Here is a 21,332-nt window from a genome sequence, read left to right on the forward strand (position 1 = left end):
GTTCACGTTCCACTTTAGAACACTGAATCCCCTTTGGTCTATGGGGGTCCTCCTATTGTCACCTGGGAATCTGGCGTGTGTGCGGCGTAATGCAGTCAGCCTCTTGCGAGGAGGTGTCGTCCAGGAGACCTGTGTGCAAGCAGTATGACATGATAGTTTCCCTACCCCTTCCCGTCCCCCTACCTCCCCTCCCCCCGAACTCCCAAACTCCCCCCCGCCCCCAAGTACCTAGGACCCCAATAGGAAACTTTGAACATCCCCAACTGTCCCCCGCTCCCACCTTCCTTCCCACTCAGTCCCACCATCCACCTCCCTCCTTGATAGGACTTATTGGCAGGAAAAGGTCTGTCGCCCCCCCCACCCGGGGTCTCTCCCCTCTTCTGACCTACCCCAACTTGGCACCCTACCGGAAGGATACTTTCTTACAGTGTCCACAGTTCTATGAGGTAGTTCGTAGACAGAAAAGGAAAGATACAGTAATGATTAATTAAACAGTACTTAAAGAAAATTAACAAGAGAGGCGTGGGAGCCACTTGTGTGCTGTCCGCCGGTCCAGCCGATATCTCGTCCATCCAGCATACTTCCTGTTCAAGTATAGAGGTCCTTGACCTCGCCCTGCACTGGGGCATTACTTTAGGCGGGTCCTTTTCCATCTAGTTGATAGCAAACACTATCGGATGAAGTGACTGATCTTCCTCTTCGTCGCTCCCTGTCGTAGCCCCACCCGTGTCATCCTCTTCCTCAGGACGATCCTTGGCGGCTAGGGCGCGAAATCTAGATCCTGCTTGGCTGTCCCGACCCGGGGAGGCAGGGTCCCGGTGTCTTCTAGGAGACCTATTCTGCGAGAGGTACGGCGTTGTTTGGGTCTTCCTCGTCCCCCTGAGTCTGCGCCGGGCTGTGGTTTCACCAGTTCCCAGAGATTGCCATTGGAGGGGCCCTCCATCTCCTTGTTCAGCTCGCCCCCTTCATCTCTCCGTGTTGGTGGGCGTTCTTCTAGCCAGTGCCATGCGTCGTCCGGATGAGTGAAGAAGTGGGTCTTTTCCTTATAGATCACCTTAAGTTTGGCTGGTAAGAGGAGCATATACTGTATTTGCAGATCCCTGAGTTTAGCTTTCACAGTGTCAAAGGAGCGCCTCATCTTCTGTACCTCTTGGCTGTAGTCCGGGAAAATCATTACGTGTGAGTTTTCTACTCGCATCTCACCCAACTTCCTGGCTTCTCGCAAAATCGTGTCTCTATCTGCGAAGTTGAGGAACCTCGCTATGATCGGTCGGGCCTTCCCCCAGCCAGAGGTTTCGCCATGAGTGCTCTGTGTGCTCTTTCAATAACAAAGCAATTGGAAAACGTCGCTTGGGGTAGCGTGTCGATCAGCCATTTGCGCAGGAACTCCGCCCCTCGATTCCTTCCCTAAAGCCCACAATGCGGAGGTTGTTGAGTCTTGCCCTGTTTTCGGCATCATCAACCTTCCACAGTAATTGCTTATGGGAGTCCTTCAGATCTTTGACATCTTTCCGTAGGGCATCCTCCGCTTCGTTCAGCCTCGTTTCTGCCGCAGTGACTCTCCGTGAGATTTCGGAAATCCTGCCGTAGTAGGTTAACCTCCACTCCCACCTCTCTTATTTTCACCTCTAGGGCCGCCCTGAACGCCTGGATGTCTTCCCTGGATGCTTGTATTGCTCCCATCAGAAGGGCCATGTCCGAGTTCGCCGTGGGGGGCGCCACTGCAAACTTATCGATGGGTCCCTGCTTTGGGGCCTTAGGGATTGCGTCCTTCTTCCCCATGCCGGCCCGGTCTCGCAGCCGGGGGAGGGCGAGGCCTGTGTTCCCCGCGGTGCTCCATCTTCCACTCCGGCCCTCCACTGCTCTGCTCCTCTGTGGGCTTAGTCTGCCCCTGTGGATGCCTGCCTTGTCCTCAGCCCCCCTCCTTCCCGAGATGCCGGGGTCTTGGCCCTATTAGGGGTCGCTCTCCGCAGTGCCGAGTCTCTCGCCTTGTCCAGGACCCGCAGTGCAGCGTGGCCTTTGTGAGATAAGGGGTACCTCAACACCGGGAACTACGTAGTGCGGCCAAGTTCGTAGCCCTCTCGTGGTCCTGCGCTGCCAACAGTCCCCCTGCCTCGGTTGCAAGAGTGGCTATAACCACCGGAGGAGTCTGGAGGAATTATAGCGTCCCAGTGGTGTAGCAAGGCCTATTCTACTTCCCCCTTTGAGTTGCAGCGATTCAGTGCTTCAAGGCTCATCGCCGGTGACTTTTGCGGGACCATACCGCACTGTGCGTCCGGAAGCCTGGGGAGACATGCGGGAGTGGCACCCAGCTCCAGTCGCCATCCTCACACTCCGGGGATCACCCAGGCCTTCACTCGGGCCTATGTCCCTCTGTGCCCTGCCGCATCTCCGATGTTCAGCAAGGTGAAGGAGGAGGGTACGATCAGGCACCAATCCGCGTTTCCCTCGCCGCCCACACCTCCCTCCGATGTGCCGGTAAGCCTGCAGTAGGTGCAGGGGGGGGGGGGGGGCAGAGAACTCCCTCTGCCCCTTCCCCGGGAGGCGTCCGTTGCTCGTTGGGCCGTTCCCTCTGGCTCCTTCTATGGGGAATGCCCGCGCCCCGGGTCAACTGCCTCCCCTCACTATATGCACACTCACGGGTGCATGTCCAGGCTCCCTCGAGCTCACTCGCCTCAGGCCGCCATCCGGGGAGTGGGACGCTGCACTCTTCTGCCCCCTCCGATGTCGCGATCAATTCAGCCCGCTGTTCCGGACTAAGCTGCGATGGGCGCCGCCATTTTGGACTCCGGCGTCGGGTCGGCGTGCTGAGGGTATCTCGGCGTGTTTATTCCTCCGATCAGCGTCCCGGTGCCATCAGAGGCCACCTCTGAGGTCCCTGGATTGCCTGCTTTCTTGTGTGAGGCTTGAGTGTTCGCTGGATGGAGTAAGGATAGTCTGATTAAATCCGGCATAGCGGAGCTCCGGCAAAGTGCGGCTCACTCTGCCATGTTGCTGGCCACGCCCCCGCTTCATATATAATTTTAATCATTTTGTGCAAGCATTTGATAGCATGTTATTAAGACAAAAACGTGGCCATGCACCGCTGCTTCAGATGGCTTATTTTTGGTTTTCCTTTAATCTTGGACATTTAGCATACTTGTGCAACTACTTGACAAATTCGGTCTCCAATCATGACGTATTGTATATGGTTTGGTCTTCTCTTAGGCACAGATAATTTAAACCATCAGCAAACGAAGCACCGATTATTTTGGGCGTGTTCTAATGCTGAAAATATGATTCGTATCTTCTCTTAGATGGCTGATTTCCATTGCGCATCCATCAAAAAGTTCACTTGTTTTCAATGATCATAACACCCTCGCACAGTTTTGGGTTTTCTATGATTTAGGAAGTCACTACAAATGATGTACCTTTGCACTATAGGGTTTCCACATTCAGCAGGGTGTTTCCTTTACGATCACTCCTGTTTCACATAACGAAGTTAAATAGCGTTTTGTTTCTTTTACTTATTTATTTGTATGTCCTTCCCAGCCCTGGAGAGTCACAATTGTAACACGTGATGAAACACGCGACGACTGGTTTATTTCACTCTGTACTGATCTGGATTGAGTTATAAAACCATCTGCTTGAAAAAACTCGAGATGTCAACCTTCATTATTCCTACAAGATCATTGTGTTAGAATTTTGATTTTTACACTAAAACCCACTACACTCAGACGTGTGCACAGGAATTTTGTTTATATTGTACGTGTGGGTTCACATCCACACTTGTGCAGGGGTTGTTTTACTTGGGTTTGTTCTCTCCTGACCTGTTTGCACTGTGTACTCACTAGCCACAGTTATAACTCTTATATGCACATGCTAGAGCGCCATCACTTCCTGTGATTAATCTAAACCCCTCACTGATACAGTAACTGATAAATATTGGCTATTTTTCTAAACTGATGTGAGGTACTTTTGTGGTACTTTCACTGTGTTACTGTGTGTGGGAAAACAAATACTTTACACATTGCCTCTTTAATTTAGACTGATTGCTCTGTGCCAAGTCACATGAGTGTGAGCACAGGTAAACTTTGGTCTGCGATACCCTTACCCTGACCCTGACTAGAGAGTGTGGGTCCTACTTGGAAGGGTGCATACTTCTTCTAACTAGAGACCCCATTTCTAACACTAGTCTTGCAGATATCCATGGCAGACTGAAGCATCTGCTTGTTCATGAGGAAAGTTCTACTTTACTAGCAAATCTGAAAAGGAAGAGTCCTCCACACAAAACTAGAGATAGTGCAAGAAGAGAAATGACACAATCACAATAAAATGATACTACTAACAGTCTACCATATTCCATTTTGTAGGCACAGTTTGTTTTGTAAGGCCATTCCACTGGCAAGACTAGAGCAGGAGATGATGAACAATGTCCTAACTAGAGGCAAGAAGGCTATATAGAGAGCCAGGAAACAATATGGAAACCCCGGACATATCTGCTTTGGCATTTAACTGGTTATGTACACATTTCTCGCTCCGTTTCAAACACATTGCTAAAGTTACCACCTACTGCCTAATCGCCATAGCTCAGAACCTTGATATTCTTCCAAAAAGCTGGTCCTGGTCACCTCCTCTCTCCTCTACATGAGGCTCTACCCTAAGCCATGCATTTCTTTTTACTCACCGCACTACAGGAAACAAAATCCTTCTGGAACTGCTCTGTATGGTTTGAGTCGTTCACCAGACCACAGCAGTTTAGTGTATTCTCCAGTTCAATCTTTGTATTGTTACTCATCTTTGCCCATGTTGCGTTGAGGAGCTGTTCCTGTTTTGAATAAAATAATAAAATACCATAAATAACATACAAACTGTCCCTCTCCCATGAACACATGCAATGAGCAAGCAGTCCTAGAAGGAGTTCCTATATTGGAAATTTGTGTCCCAGAATTTACTGTAGAGTCTACTGGTCCAGAAACATTCTTCAAAAAACATAGCTAATACGTATCTCCAGCACACATGCCTCAAACACATAGCTAATACAGTTTTCCTTAACCCCTTCCATGCTGATGACGAACCCCAGCCGTCTTGCACTACGGTGCCCGTGTGCTGATGACGGCTGGGGCTAGTCACGGCCCGCCCCTGTTCGTGCTGTTTACAGCACACCAGGGGAATCGCGGCCGCATGGAAGGGGTTAAAAGAGTGTAACCAACACAAAAATATTGTGTGAAATATATTTTGAAGTTTCCTCCCGGATTTTAATTCATAGTGCTGTGACCATTTTGTGGGCCTACTTGACTGATGTCTAACAACTGTAAACATATCCTCTCTAAATTAGACTGCATTGCAGAATGGAGTCTACAAGTGAAGTATCATAAAAATCAGGTTCACAAAATGGTGGACTCAAGACGACCAAAACAAATAAAGCGTCAGTGCAGAACAATTATCAACTTGGCCCGTCTAACAGCACAGGGATAGATTCTTTCCAATTTTTTCTAGTGTTCATAGTGGAGAAAAAGGCCATGAGAACTAGTTAGTCTCGAAGCATTTCACCCCAGCAACTCTGCCCACGAGACTGCATTTTAAGAAAGAACATAGTTTTTTTATTTCACTATGGAGGTGCGTGCAACATTCTACTAACCATACTCGGGTAGCCTCACAGAACTCTTGATATGTGGGTCATATTAAGGTTAGAAGACCGCAGGACAGTGCTTTACAACACCTGGTGATGTAGAACCAAGCAGTCCACAATTAGAAGAAGGGTAGGGGCTTGTTGAGGACACCTGCAATAAAATGTATCACAAAACATGACAGAGCTTTAAAAGAAAAGAATCTTGGGAAGGGGTGGCCTCAATCCAAAGGAAGATAGCATCTTCCTTTTCCAACGCAATACCAATTGGTTTCTTTAACCTATAAAATGTGGATCTACAGTCAGTGTGCAACATTTGGAAATTATGCGATTGTATGTTGGAGGTTTGACGCGGATCGAGTAGTCCACAGAGCATTCTCCTTTAACCCCTTCCATGCTGGGCCGATTCCGCCGCTGTGCGGTAAACAAACTAACACAGCGGGGCTGGGACGAACCCCAGCCGTCATCCGCACACGAGCACCGTGGAGCGTGACGGCTGGGGTTCATCATCAGCATGGAAGGGGTTAATCAAAATAGCACTACTCCTTAACACTCAAAAACCTGTGCTGCTCCAAGGTATCTCTGGAGCAGCTTGAACAAGGGGCCCATACATCAGTACTCAAACCGCTTTGTCATCTCAGAGTGGCAATGAATAGAATGAGATTCCCTGGACATGCTTGCCAGCGATGCAGTATGCCAAGTGTTGGAGCTTTGTCCTGGATTGCACAACAGGGAATCCTGCGCAACAGTCACAGCAACGGGCAAAGTCCTCTACTACAAACTACTTTCAACAACCTCAATCATTCCATCAGCAGTGCTCTGTAGAGTTCCAAGCGTTCCCGGCCACACCTATCTAGGTTAATCACCGGACTGACAGGAAGAGTCCACAGCCTCTACCATCATCTTTCTGGAGCAATGAATCCCCAAAGAGTAATACATCACCTTCATTGGAGACTAAAATAGGACGTGCTCACAGTGGGACTTCCCTCAAAACTAGGTCCAACAGCTCTCCAAGAATGCTGATCTTCAAACCACTTGGTTTCCAGCACACATACCAAGCCCTAGCACACAAGCAGAGGGCAAAGTCTATCTTATGGAACAGAGGACAATTATCCACATGTCAAGACCGTGCCAGCGACACAGTAACTAAAAGAGGATTTATTGCTTTCTGTGGCACACTATCAAGTGGCCTTTCAACATATTTTCACTGATGCATTTAAATTCATAACGATCTACCAAGGCACAATGCGCTAGTTCTCTGAACAAATCCAAAACTACTTTGGATGTGTTAAGTCCAACTAAAGACAGAACTGTCTCCATTGAATCAAACACACACCTACAAGGACGCTTGAAAATCATCTGTGTCTGCCATGTATGCATGTACTATCATCTTACTTGCTAAGTTAAGTGACCCAATATGTGCATCCATTAGTAATGCCTCACTCTCAATTGCATCTCAGTTTGTATCACAGTAAAAAGAGCACATGCTTATCTGTTCGAATAACCACCATGTATTTTTGTAACCTAACATCACTACATAAAGTTCTTTATACACCTTATTACTTCAAAATGCACGCAGTACACCACTACCTACAACCACTGTCACAACAATCAATCCAGCCTCCCTACCTATAACTAGTATACTCCTAGCATAACCAACTAAGCCTGCTAAACATGCACATAAATGCATTTAGCAACTATCTACTGGCTTAGAGGCTCAAATAAACACTCCTGCCGTTCATGATTTTTTTGATGCTAGGGACTCGGTTAAACATTCTTTGTTCTGGGAGGAGCGAACGGGACTTCCTGTATCTTCTCCACAGTTCCAATGTTTATATCTGTTTTCTGGGCGGGATCTCAGAAGGATTAACTTAAAAATTCCCATTTCTCTGCAATATCCGTTGTATCAGTCGAAATTCCACAATGGCTGAGATATTGGAGCTTCTGTTAATACAACGTACCCTTTCCAAATCTTTACATACTACCAAACACTCATCTATTTGTCTTTAACATCAGCCATGCCTGATCTTAAGGTGTGCTCGCTAACTACCAGAGGCCTTACCAAAACAGAAAATAAAACAGACTATTCCTTTAAATTACAAAGCAACAGGTTTTCTTGCAAGAAACAAAAATTAGTTGCTGTGATGCTTTGAATACAAGATCAGGCAAGGTTGAAGACATTACTTCTTCAGACACTATTGGAAAAAAAATAGAGTAATTACTCTAATTTCCAAATGCTCCGATTGATCAGTTATTATGTCAGAACACAGTATTAATAAAGGTAAATGGCTCATTACCAGGCTCAAAAGCAGCAATACAGATATAGCGAGAAAAAATTATGCACACCATATGGATTACACGAAGTCTGGAAAAAATAAGTATCGCTCTTAAAGCCAATATACTTGGTGGCAATTTTAACTTTGCCGTGGATAGGCTACCTGAACTTGAAAAATCACTTAAAACATTAACCCTGAAATCACTGAGAATGGGAAAGATGTACAGTAATTAGCGAAAGGCATTGGTTTTTTAGGTCTCGCTGGAGCCAGCGCCTGCGCTGGTTTGGCGAGACATTTAGTAAGCAGGTTTTTCAAGTGCTACTAAAGGCTTTTGCCAGTCTCCAGCTTGCTATTACGTGCCTCGCTCCGCCTCTCCAATGTCTGATCTTTTCACCCTCACACTTTCCTATCAGAAGTGCGCATTTACATTCCAGAACCATCTCGCGCATCCGGCTTCAAGACTTAGAACTTTCTACAGCAACGCCTGATCCCCTGTATGGAAAATTCTTTTTAACCCTTGGAAAAAGTTAGCATTCAATCACATTATGTCTCCCATTAGGTCTCCCTTAAAACCAATGCGAGGGAGGTTAATTTTGAACAGAATGAAACCTGTTCACAACTTACTCGGCGCCTTCTGCCTTCTGAAAATTGGACTGTGTGACCCTCTGCACATATGTCACATGAGATCCAGGTAACCCACTGCCCAAAATGAAACCATGTGCTATGCTACGCACGCACTGCAATCGCTTTCCCTTTCACAGCAAATGCTGGTTATTTTTAGGTGCAAGTGCCTGCATCTTTTCTCAAGAGCTTTGGGGTTGCCTGGTCTTGTTTCCGCATCCTAGATCCTACTTCCATCTCCCTACGCTTCGTGTCTCCTTGTCTCACTATTAGGTTCTTTCTCTCTCTGCCTCTGTTTTTCCTCAGTTTTATGCCCTTCTATCTTCCTTTAGGTGAGACTCTTGTGAGGAAAAGAAAGCCCTGGTACCCAGAAATGATCGTCAGTGCCCACCACCTGCAACGACCATCCCAAGTTATGCACTACTCCTACCCACCCTTACCAGCCTTTCAGCAGCTTTGGCCTTCTGGACAGTATGCACGTCTGCCTGCATAAAGGCCAGTCTTCTCAGACCTAGCTTGCACTTCCTTCTCAGCTGCCTTTGCTGTACTGTGTTGCTACTTCTCGGTGCGGTCGGATTCCTCTCAGTACACTTGCCCCTTCTCTACATGCACACCTCTCAGTACACTTGCCCCTTCTCTACAGGCTCACTTCTCAGTGCCTGCCCCTTTGTCACATTCTTCACTCTACGCTGACCCCTGCCTTCTCTCACGGACCTGCTCAGCCTCTCTCCCCTGCATATCTCGACATCTTGTGTTTTTCTCAGTACTTGCTTTCTGAGAGATAACTGTGGCAGTGGCCTATGGGTATCCAGCTACCCCAGGGTGATTACAATAACATAATTTACAAAACACCCATAGCATTGACCATATTGCAAGAATGTTCCAACATGTCTATGTGTAAGAGGGGCAGACACAAGATGGATGGAAATGTTGTCCTTTGCAGTGTGATGTAGTTTAGATCTCCCCCCACCTTCCTGACTCTTAAACAGTGCTTAATTTGAGACAGTGGTTTCCGGTGCTTGGCACCAGCACATTGTCAACACCAGTGCTTGTGAGAATCTGCCACAAGATGACGCTGTCTGGGGAATTTAGACAGGACCACAGCAACAGTTAATTATAACTTTAATATACATTAAAAATGACTATTACCTGCTGCCCAAGCCATTTTTAGGTCTCGCATGTGTTGCCTAGAAGACCTTTAGCTGTCGTTCAGCTCTTTTTCGAAGCACATACTCGTGCTTGTGGCAGCATACACCTTGCAGGAGCGCGCAGGGGTGCGCCAGAAGCACGAGTATGTGCTTTGAAAAAGAGCAGATGCTCTCCGAAGCGCGCGCACCACTTCCGGGCTTGCAATGGCTCCTCCTCCCATGTTGCTCCACCGCACACAACTTCTCTTCACGCCGTTCCTGCTTGCACACTTGGCACAATCGTCAAACCCAGCAACCATTTAAACTAGCGACGGGCGCCATCCACTGAACTTTCTTCGGTGGTGCTTATCGAGGACGTGCCCTTCACCGAGGCAGACTTCAAGGAGCAAGTCTTTTTCTCTATGTCTCTCTAAAGCCTTGCCGATTTGAACTTGCTGGTTTTTACTTGAATCCAGTTTTGCACACAGTGTTTAATAGAATGGATATGAAGCTACTCACAAGCTTAAGCAAACAGCAAGTATCTCTTAGACCAGGGGTCTCCAAACCGGTCCTGGAGGGTCGGGTCCAAGCCAGATTTTTAAAATGACTACATGTAACTCAGTGGGGATATCCAAAAAATCTGGCATGGATCCGGCCCTCCAGGACCGGTTTGGAGACCCCGGTCTTAGACGCTCGGCTGACATGCGGTCTTAGAAGGATGGGGTGAACATCCAAACATCTGCTCCAGTGAAGCATTCTTATAATAAAATAATAGCATATTCAGACATCAGCTTCTTCATCGGCCCAAGGGTGCATGGTTTGTTCCTCCAGCTCATGTCTGGTAAAGGGCATTGTTTGTGCGACATCCATTGCACAAGGCTTACTTCTTGCAAATTACCCGAGGAGGTGCTTCGGGAGGTGGTCGTGCCCATATTTCATTCCTGCTTCCTGGGACCACAACACTGGACAGAAGAGGCGGAGTCTTCTCACTGCATGGAACTCTGCTGCGTCAGTAGTGGGACGTCACCTCGGAGTTGTTATGATTGGAACAGAGAATCAGAATGCAGAACAATGTAATAAAATCACCCGAGTACAGAGATCTGGGCCTAAATCCATCGTTTATTTTGCTCACCATGCCATTCAAATTTGAACCCAGCCATATGCAAATCAGTCTTGACCCTGTGCCTCATGGGAACAGTCCAGGTAAGAGCAGCAGAATTTTCTTACAAGACCTTGAGTGTAAAGGACATAGCGGAAGACACTGAATTCACTTGGTCTCTAAAACTGAGCTTCTGGTCCACCCACTCTAAGTTTTTTACCTTCTTGTTGGGTGTGGTGAGAGGACCCAAGGTGTCTGGCCACCATTCAGGGGTCCAAAAATTCGGATCATTGCCAAAACATACCACCTCAGTTTTACTGGAGTTCAATTTAAGGCAGTTTTGGGCCATCCACATCCCTATGGCATTCATGCAGTCCCTAAAACGAATCGCCGTGCTCTGCCACTCCTCTATTTGTAATGCGACCACGATTTGTGTGTCGTCGTAGGAGGTTAAACTAAATAAGGGGCGCCAAAGAGGACACACACACATTAAATAGTGTCCGGCTTAGTGAGGACCCTTGCGGGACCCCACAAGGTAATGAGAAAGACTCGGATTAGAATTCCCCCAAAGACACTGACTGACTCCGATTTGAGAGAAAAGATTCCAAGTCTCCATGCAGAGCCCTGAACTCAGACCTCCCGCAGCCAGTCCATCAACAAATCATGATGGACCGTACCAAATGCTGCCGAGAGATCAAGCATGATCAGAGCAGCCTTGCCCCCTTTATCTAAAATAGTTTGAATCTCTTCAGTGGATTTCAACAGAGCTGATTCAGTGCTATGGCTCCCTCTGAATCCATGCAGAGTTGGATCCAATGCTTGCGTCGACCCCAAAAAGTGACTAAGCTGCATATTTAAATTCCTCTCAACAATTTTTGCAAGTAACTGGAGTCTGGATATAGGCCTGAAACTGTTGGGGGTCTTTTACATCTAGATTCGTTTTTTTTTTTTTTTTTAAGGTTTTTTTTTCAAATCTAGCCGGAAGTATCCTTCTGAATACATAGTATTGAAAATGGAGGTCGAAACTTGGGAGATCGGTTCTGCGACTAACTTTGCTATAGGTGTCGGACAAGGGTCAGAAGGGGAGTCAGATTTAAGCTGGGCAAATTTATCCAGATGAGCTTTCTGTTCTGGATTTAGGTCATCCATAGGGCCCAACGTCCTCTTAGCTTTAGCATTAGAGAAAGTGCATTGCTCAAGTTCAAGTGTTTTGTCTTCCAGGTCTAGTACTCTAGTCCCCATGGAGTCCATGTCTTGCTGTAGAGAAGTTAGCTTACCATTCAGGTCAGCCCTTAGTGTCTCTAGTGAAGAGGCTTATAGGAACGTAGGATCTGCTTATGGTTACTTGCTACCCCCCCACTTTTTGCCTGGTGCTATGCTGGTTTTTGACTAGTCTGACTGGGATCCTGCTAATCTGGTCTATCGGCTTTCTCCCCAAACTGTTGTGTTAAGTACCGAGGTACATCCCAGATTTGATACTGGGATACCCTTATCAGTACCTAGTGTATGGTACCCATGTACCCAGGGCACAGGTACCCCAAAGATTTCCCATGAGCTGCCGCATGTATTATGCCACCCATGAGAGACCACTCAAAATGGAACTACAGGCCTGCCATTGCAGCCTGTGTATGTTGGTGCATGCACCACTTACGAAAGATATAGGTTTACTATATCTAAGGGTCACTGCACTTAAAACCTATAAGTCACCCCTCTAGAAGGCCTTTACAATCCTGAGCGCAGGGTGCTAGGCTCTAAGTGAGAGGGTGTCCCTGCATGAGCAGGACAGCCCTGCAGCCTACGGAGTCCATTCCCGGGTTGTCATGGAAACAAGCATATACTATATAGAGGTGCATCGCGTGACCGCACGATGACCATCTAGAAAACGGCTGCAACGAATCCTATCATGTTTGGTATCAAACATATTGGAATCATACCCCCACACCGTAAAAGGTGTGGGGGGTATGATTCCAAGCACTGGGAGAACCCTCCGTTAGACTTTGTGTTCCCTGTACCAGCCTTCTAGTCCCGGACAGCAGAAAATTGTTGCTGCTGACCAGAGACACATTTCAGTCCTCCTACTGCTGAGCCAAGCTCGAGCAAGGGAAGCAAAACAATAGGCATCCTGTCACAGGGAGGTGTGACCACCTCCCAGACAGGATTTAGTGCATTAGGGCTGGGTGGGTGCACTTGCCAGCGTATGAAATTCTGTTGGGTCTTTATCTACTTATCTTGGGTGGTTCTGTGGGTCCCCAACAATTCTACGTCCTCTCGACATTGTTCTGACTCGAATTGTGGTTCTTATACCACTTTCTTAGTATCTGGTTTGGTCCCCCCATGAGGTCCACTGTGTATTAGAGCTCAATATTGTGTGCTTTCTTTGCTAAGGTATTGTGTGCTTTGTGTCTATCACCTTGTAGGAGATACTGGAACGCAGGGATGTGGATTTTTTTTTTAAAAGTCTACTTGTCCAGGGGACTAAAAGTAACAGAAATCTACTTGTCCTGTAAAAAGATCAACTTGTCCCAGCTGTTGCCTAAATGGATTTGCTGGTCTATGGATGCTAAACCGATTGGTTCCTATGTTCTCTCACACCATAGGCTTAAGTACCCCCATACACCTGACAGACTTAGGAGTTCCTTCCCTCAACTCTTACAATGTAGCATAAATTACCTTCAGCCTCTATTTTTTTTTTTTTTAACACGCCATGCTTTCCTCCTGCTCCCCCACAACAACCTGCATGTTCCCTTTCGTCTATTCTCTCACAATGTAGTCTTCCATTTTTGCTTCACTATTCCACAATGGAGGCTCAATTCCTTTTTTTGCCATTTTCTCATCACAGGTCCAAGCTTGCCTTATGGTATCCACTCTGTCACCAGCAGTGCCATTCTCCCTTTGCTTCCAATCTTTCACCACAGGCTGGCTCCGGAACTCTTGCTATATCAGTCACCTAGCTTTAGCTACATACCTATTTTTCTTCCAATTTCTCATCATAAGCAGGCCCTCTTCTTTCTGCACAGCAACTCTACATGCTCCCTTTTCCTCTACTCTTAACAAATGCTCCAGTCCACTTCAACTTCCCGTCATCACAGACTCAATTTCACTTCCACAACACACCTGATAACCGTTACCATTCATTCTCCAGCATACTGGCTCAAAATCTTTCTTTTGTTTCGTGGCAACTGTTCCTGCTCCCTTGCCACCTACTCACAGACCTTAGGATGCTTAGAAGCCCCTTTTTTAGCATGTGAATTGAGCTGTGCTTGCCAGTGGTAAGACTTCTTCACAAAGTGGAATGCAGTCAGAAGGGAAAACACTTACATCTCAACGACCTACTATTGCACTGGAAAGAACGCCAAAAAGTAATTTTTAAATAGTCATCTGAAGTGGTAATAGCCACCATGATAATGCTCCAAAATAAGTTGATCTTTTTTTTGGCACTAGACTAAGTGGGAACAAAGTAGACTGTGTTTTGGTGTCTTGGACTTGATAAACAAATACCAATAATTTACTTTATTTTTTCCAACATCATGGGTTTGAGAAAACTGGCCCATGGTAGTTGCTGATACAGTTAAAACGAAAATTTGAATGAAGCTGTAAGTGAAGGTTTTTTTTTTTAATGCTATAAAGGACATTATCCTGACTGCAGTTGGAAATGGAAAAGGCATGCAAATGTTGCAGCTATAACATTTTCTGATAGTCACAATCCCCGCCATCAGTCATGACACATTATTGTAGGTTAACGACCGAGAAAAAAACACTCCACTCTGTGCCAGATAAGCATTTGGAAACCTTGCATAAGATTTGTGTGTGTGCACATTTAAACAGTAACAAGAATTGGTATACTCTTAAATAGAACTGTAGAAGCGTACTTCCTTTTTAGTTGTGATTCCACAGGTTGGCCTGGAATTTACCCTGCATGTAAAAATGTGTCAGGTGCACTTTCGACAGTCCTTGATTCTTGCATCCTCTGTTTGCAGTGGAAGGCATGACTGGGGTCGGAGCTGTAGTCAATATGGAAACTCGGCACGCTGCAAACATCGCAAGGCAGACATCTGGGTTTCCCTTGGCAGACTTGGTTAGCTAATGACAAGGCAGTGACGGTGGCAATTAAAGACTGGCGGAGTCCGTTCCTTCCAGCCCTAGAACAATCCAGTTTTGCTGTATTACATCGACAAATCTTTCATATTGCCTCAACTACTTTCATTTTTTTCTTGCACCAATGCTTCACGATCTTCAGAAGCCTTGCAGACTCCTAAAAGCACAGCCAACCCACCAGAGGTGAAGGTGTGCAATAAAGAACTGCTTTACACTGGCTCAGTGGGAATAAATAAACATCAGTATTTGGTTCTTTGATAGTGAGAAGAGTCAACGATGTGATGTGTAACGTCCTTGTGTTTCTCCAGTGCTCTTGTGTGTCCACTGCGCCCTGGGCTCTCCGATTTTCTATGAGAAAGGGCGGTTACCCATAAGACTATGTAGCCTCAGTACTTTTCACAAATGTGGAGAAACATTTTTAAACAAAATAGGTAAACTAGGAAAGGAAAAAAACTAGTGGTACTCTTAGCAGCAGGCAGTTTAACCCTCTGCGCTCAGGTCCGGCCTGGCCATAGCGGGCACCGGGCAATCCACCGGTGCGCCTCACGGGTGGGGTCCGTTTTGGTTACAGGGCCGTTTTTGCAGCATAGCTGCAAAATCGGCCCTGTACCAAAATCATCCGAAAACCGGCCCGGAAAGACCTCAGCAGCACCTCCTACCCCCCCACCCTCCCCAATAAATGGAAACACTCAGGGCAGTGGCATGCACCAGAGTAACGGCCAGTCGAGCAACAAGAATTCAAGGCAGTCTAATTTGCCATCAAGGCTTGAGACCACTGCAGCTTGTTTCCAATACTCTGTTGTCTGCGGGCTGATCGATCAGCAGTCTCTCTCCCAGGTCCTTGGTCAGGCTGGGTCGAGTTTGATCTTATTTTGGATCCCCCAGTCCTGCAGCTTTACTGGGCCCACTGCTTTAGTGCTGCCCCCCGCGTTTTATGCGGTCTCAGTCACGCTCCAATAGCAGCAATGAGACCCCACGCTTTCTGCAGCCACAAGCTGCATAACATTAGACACGGTCAGTCACAGCAGGTGCACCAGTTCTAATTTCAGAGCCATCTGCAAATTGAATAAATTAGAACACTTTTGAACACTCTAGCAGTGCTATGGCGGGCTCTATGGATGTGCTTATTTTTTTACTTTACCTGAAGTATTTCCTTGCCGCGGCCACGAACAACAGCTTGCTGAGACTGAGTGACGATTCACTCCCTCAGCCAATCACTGCCCAGGGCCCAGCTGTTAGCCAATCAGAGGCCTCCAAAGGCTCCTGTCAAGCTTTTCTGGTTGGCTGTGAGCCCCAGAGTGCCTGAAGCCTGTTTTATTTACAAGATTTAATGTCTACTAGTCCGTCGGACAAAATAGGCATTAAATCTTCTTGCCCATCGATAAAAACTGCATGGTTCGGGCGTCTGGCGATATGATTCCCCCACCCCTGGTAACGTACTAGATAGCGTGTTATATAATACACATTTTTATTCATACGTTGTGTGTGGATCCTTTTCATTAAATCTATACTGCAAGATTGCATTCTGGTACAACAAGCTGCTTTACATACCTTCAAGACTAAGCCTCATTCTGCTCTCCACAGCTACCACTTGGTTGTCGGAGACATCTTAAAATCACCATAAGGATGGGCTGGACTGGTGCAAGGTGCCCACTTAAATTAGAGGACATCATATACCAGGCCAGCTTTTCACAAGGCTAATGTCAGATTTGATTCCTCTCGAAGCTCCTTCTTGAACTCTCGTAATGAAGAAAGGAAATCCTCTTTAATGAGGGACATATCACTCTTTTCTGTGGTCAGTTGGCTGCCTCGTGGTTCTGAGAGGGCGAAGTAGCTAGAAACTATTACTTTGCTTTTTGTTTGGTGGCATGAAGGTAGCCGTAGTGAGCGTGTGCCGATGTTGGCCGCCAGCACAATATCTCATGTGAACCCTACTTCTTAGAATTTTATTTAGTGTGAGCGGCAGAGGCAGTGTACGTGAGGAAGCTACCACCTTGTATGAAGCATCATAACTGAAATTACCCCCCCAACAGTGACTGGTTGATGTGGCTAGATAGTGCTTACATCAGTGTCCCCGACGCAGACTCGCCTGAATCTGTTCGCAGTTTACATGTCTATTTAATCACCACATGGGGCGTATCAGGTATTCATGGTGGGTACCATTAAAACATGCCCCAGGCTAAGCCCCCACTGTAAGCCTGTCTTGCTATGAACACGACATTGTAGCTGTGGGTATCACTTCCGTCGCAGACTGGGGGCAAAACTGAGGGGAGCCCAATATTCCTTCACATCCAGTTGCTTAGGTTGAGGCTTTGTGGTCCCACAAGGGAGAAAGAAGTCATAAGGAGTGCTCAGTCTGCATAAAAAAAGGAGCATGCCGACTATGTGAGGATAGTAGAGTTCACCATTTGTAGGTCAAGCATTGGATGTTTTGTAGTTTCTCCCCTGTGTATCCCCGAAAAGGGTGCCAAATCTGCCGGACCCTCCGAGTTCTTCAGGGGATCTTTGCTCTAGAGCTCAAGGCTAGGTGTGGCTGGGTGTCATGCACCATTTATCCACTGTTTCTTTTTCAGGCCATTAAGTCGCCATTTTGAGTTCAGGCAGGCAGTGGCTCCACTACTTCTCTCTGTGGTCAGGGCCTCGCAGGCTAGTGTTACTGAGGATCACAGTGCCTTCACACACTGCGCCCCCCTCCTCCACCCACTGCTCCCCTACTTATTTTAGTTCGGCCCACTACCTACTTATTTTAGTTCAGGCCCACTGCTTCCATGCTTTAATATGTTAATGCATCCTTTGTGTTGGTTTATTTAAAGCTTCTCACTTTTTATTAACTTTCATTATAGTTTCTCAGCAGCAGTTGATGCGCGTACGCACCCCCAACCGTTTGATATTAACTTTGCCCCATTCCCTGCTCGCTTTCAATTCCTTCCTGGATGTTGAACATTAGGAGAACAGCAACACCTCCGTTCCTGCCATAGGTCTAAAACAACAGCGTTCGCAATGGTCACATGCGTTCATTTGCGCTCTGCCTGGGCACAGGGCAGGAAATGATGGCACTTCCAACTTGCTTTGCGCGGTCTATAGCTGCAAATTCTTGCTCCTCCGTAATCAGCCCAGGCCTCCTGCACATGTTGGAAGTTCCAACTCAACTAATGCAAGTACTGACGGTGCTGATCACCCCCCACCTTGCATCTTGGCTGCTTGTGTCACTTCCACATAGGGTCCCCTCTGATCCCTTACACCATGGGTACTCCCACATTATTCCTAGGGGCCCCAATGCTTGCTCTGTGATGTGACTGTGGGAGGCATAGATGCCAGCAGGGTGTTAGAAGAAGGGGTGGGGGGGCAGCAGTAAGGTAGATGTAGGGGAAACAAAGCATATACAGCTAGTGTCTGAATTGCACAATTTGAAACCAAACAGTTGGGATTAATCCTGGCTTCTGCACTTAAAACATATGCCTAGGATCAAACGATGTAGCTATTTCATTTTCCCTCCTTTTTCTTCATTTTCCCACAAGGATATCAAAATACAGGACTTCAGGATGTGTGCTGTACAAAACCTTCTGGGTTTGATTTAATAAACTATAACCAAACAAAAAAATTCTTAAAGCTCTGATATATTAATATACTATGGTAAAAAGGAAGGTTGTGCATGTTAATGTAATACACACTTTGAATTTTGAACAGACTATCATACTTTAAACTTTTGCTGCAAAATGCCTTTAAGAATGAGGTGGTTTCTAAATTTATGCAGTGCAGGACACCCTAGTTACTTTATTTCTTTTACTTAAATTAACCTTTAGATAAATGCTTGCCCGTTTATGATCTTTTTAATGTTCGTGCGGAGTCCAGCAGCCCAGTGCTGCTGTTGATCGGGGGGGGGGGGGGGGGCGACTGTAAAGGTCAGGATGACCACATGCAGCCCCCTGGGCCATACTTTGAGTATCACTGCCTTATGCCATCTAATGACACTTGCATGATGGGTGCCAGCTCCCCAAAACATTAAAAAAAAAAATCCATCCCTCGATCCCGGATTCACATTTTGATATTTACCACCAAAACATCGCTCAGACAGTGCTGGCCCAGATATCACACTCACTTCTGTGCAGACCTACAAAAAACCTTCATCTCAACCACCCATACAAATTAGGTGGCTATAAGAGCTATTTCCACCATCTCTACTTCAAATGTATTTTCTGCTGAGTTTGTTTCTAAATAAACCCATTAACCTACCTATTGCGCAGGAGCTTTTACGCTCCTCAGTCAACATGACCAGATGCCAATTGACACCTGCCCTGCTTTCCATTAGAAGATCTTAATATATGGCTTGAGGATGAGAACCTAGAACTCAAGCTTGTCTCTTCACTCACTCAACAGGCTGGCCATCTTCTGGATCCCATTTTCTCAGATTGACCATATCTCAACACAACATAATCATTACCTCCTGTAGGATGATCTGATGACTTTGGGATCCCTTTCATGCTCCAAGTATAATCCCCTTACCCCAATCGCCCATGGTTTTCTCCTCTTTGGCACCCAAAACTAAACGCTGCTGCAATAAAATCAGTCATGATCAATTCTCAGAGTCCCGCCTCACACGTCAGGTTACAGAACTTACTTGACATTAACATTACATTTTAATGACTGGATCCTCCTGCAATAATTTGGCCCCATTTAAGAAAGCACACGTGCCAATAAAGGCCCTCTGCCCCACAGTACTCTGCTGAACACACTCTGCACACTGCATTGCAAATCCCTGGAAAGGATATAGTATTTTGACAACCGTCCTCCCACCAAAGCAAACTAGTGCGCTTTCCTCACAGAGTAGAGATCCAAACTTGGCTGCACAAACTCTTCATTCCACACCAGGCCTCTAGACTCAGTAATTCTATGAAATAAATCTTCAAAAACATCCATATTGCCTACTGGTTTCTCTAACTGTCACCCCATCTCAGGAGCAGTGAGGCACCCTGGCAGACTGACTCTTAGTGTGGAAAAAAAGTAAATCACTGCATAATCGAACCCCTTCCCAAACTTGACCTCCACAGGGGTTGCTCATTTTCCTACTGCAGCTTTCAAAAAGCACATGTAGCCCCTTTCTCTTGAATTTACCAGGGAACTGGACATAACCATAAGATCTGCTCCAACCTCCATGCTTTGCCCAGGTCTAATTTGGCCAGAGGTGAAACGCCGATCTGTTCCGTGCTCACAAACCTCTACAACCACTCACTTGCCAAGGCCCATTTCCCTATGGCCAAGAAAAAGGCTCTGGTAGTCAAACTCCTCAAAAAACCTTCTTTGGCTCCTTATTATACAGTCTCCTTACTTCCCCCTTCAATTAATTTTTTTTTAGAAAAACTGCAGCCTCTACTTTTAAAGGCTATTTCAGCTATATGTTCCCTTTCACGTCCTCGGTTATGCTTTTCACCATCTACTTGGACTCCGTGCAATTCAGAAAAAACAGGTAGGAGCTTACTCTTTCACTGCTATTTGGTAGCCAAACACTGGAATACTCTCCCACCTTCCCTTAGGCGCAGTACTTATCTTCACTCCTTCTGCAACTCCTTAAAAGAGTTTCTCTCTCTTCAGTTTCATGATTCTATTTTTTACTTATTCGAGAGGTCTGTTTTTTAGTGCCTCTCTGAAGCACTGACACCCTTTTGGGAAATTGTGAGCATTCTTAAACCCAGAGGGTTCAAACTCAAAATTATCCACGGTTAAGAAATATGTTAGTCCCTAGATTAACAATTCATAGCTACAGCAAAATATCTGGCAAGATAGCTTGATGCCAAAATAAAGGAGGATTTTCAACTCAAAAACTTACCTGGCCTCAAACCCCTAATTCCTTAAGCTCCTCGGATCACCAGCGGACCCAAACCCAACACATCTATTTAAGAACATTCTCACTAATATCTCAGCTGCTATCTGAACAAGAGCTATTGTCAAGTATCCTCTGGAATCTGGTATACTCCCAGATGATCTCAAAATTGCCTACATCAAACCATTATAAACAAATAAAAAATTCTGTCCACTTCCATCCAAAATGGTTGCTGCCCTGGATTGAGCCCTGGCTCTGCCCAATTGGGAGGCTACCGTGGACTGAAAACAGGAGTGGAGCTTCTGCCATTAAAGCTTTCCCTCAACTTTGACAAACTTCACCACCCAACCATGCTCTAAAGTAGGGGTTCCAAATGAGTAACTCGGGAGCAACTAGCAGCTCGCCAGTCCCTTTAAAATATCTCTCAGAGGTGAAGTCAAGCCCAGTATCTAAATCAGAGAGTAGCTGCCTATTAAAGAAGGCAGCACTGCTCAACTCAAGACCCTTAGAGTGACAGCCAGCCAAACCTATGGCAGTAACTCATAATAACACTAACACACCGTCAGCCTATAGGGCCTGCCACATGACAGTCGGTTTCCAATCTCAATATCACTAAGCCACAAGGAGATTGACCATGTTGTAGTCCCTACTTTATCAGTCAGTATGTATGTGAAAAGTGGACCATTAA

General features: G+C 46.3%; 1 protein-coding gene across 1 annotated transcript in view; it reads right to left on the reverse strand.

The window, feature by feature from the left end:
• The window catches only part of TSPAN31 (tetraspanin 31), a 156,473-nt gene that overhangs the window by 53,729 nt on the left and 81,412 nt on the right, over nt 1-21,332 (reverse strand). Inside the window, exon 4 of the mRNA XM_086965632.1 lies at nt 4,667-4,807. Within this exon, the coding sequence (XP_086821758.1) occupies nt 4,667-4,807 (141 nt within the window). The remainder of the gene's footprint in view (nt 1-4,666; nt 4,808-21,332) is intronic.

The sequence above is a fragment of the Lissotriton vulgaris genome, chromosome 1_1, assembly GCF_964263255.1.
Source record: "Lissotriton vulgaris chromosome 1_1, aLisVul1.2, whole genome shotgun sequence".
Taxonomy (NCBI): Eukaryota; Metazoa; Chordata; class Amphibia; order Caudata; family Salamandridae; genus Lissotriton; species Lissotriton vulgaris.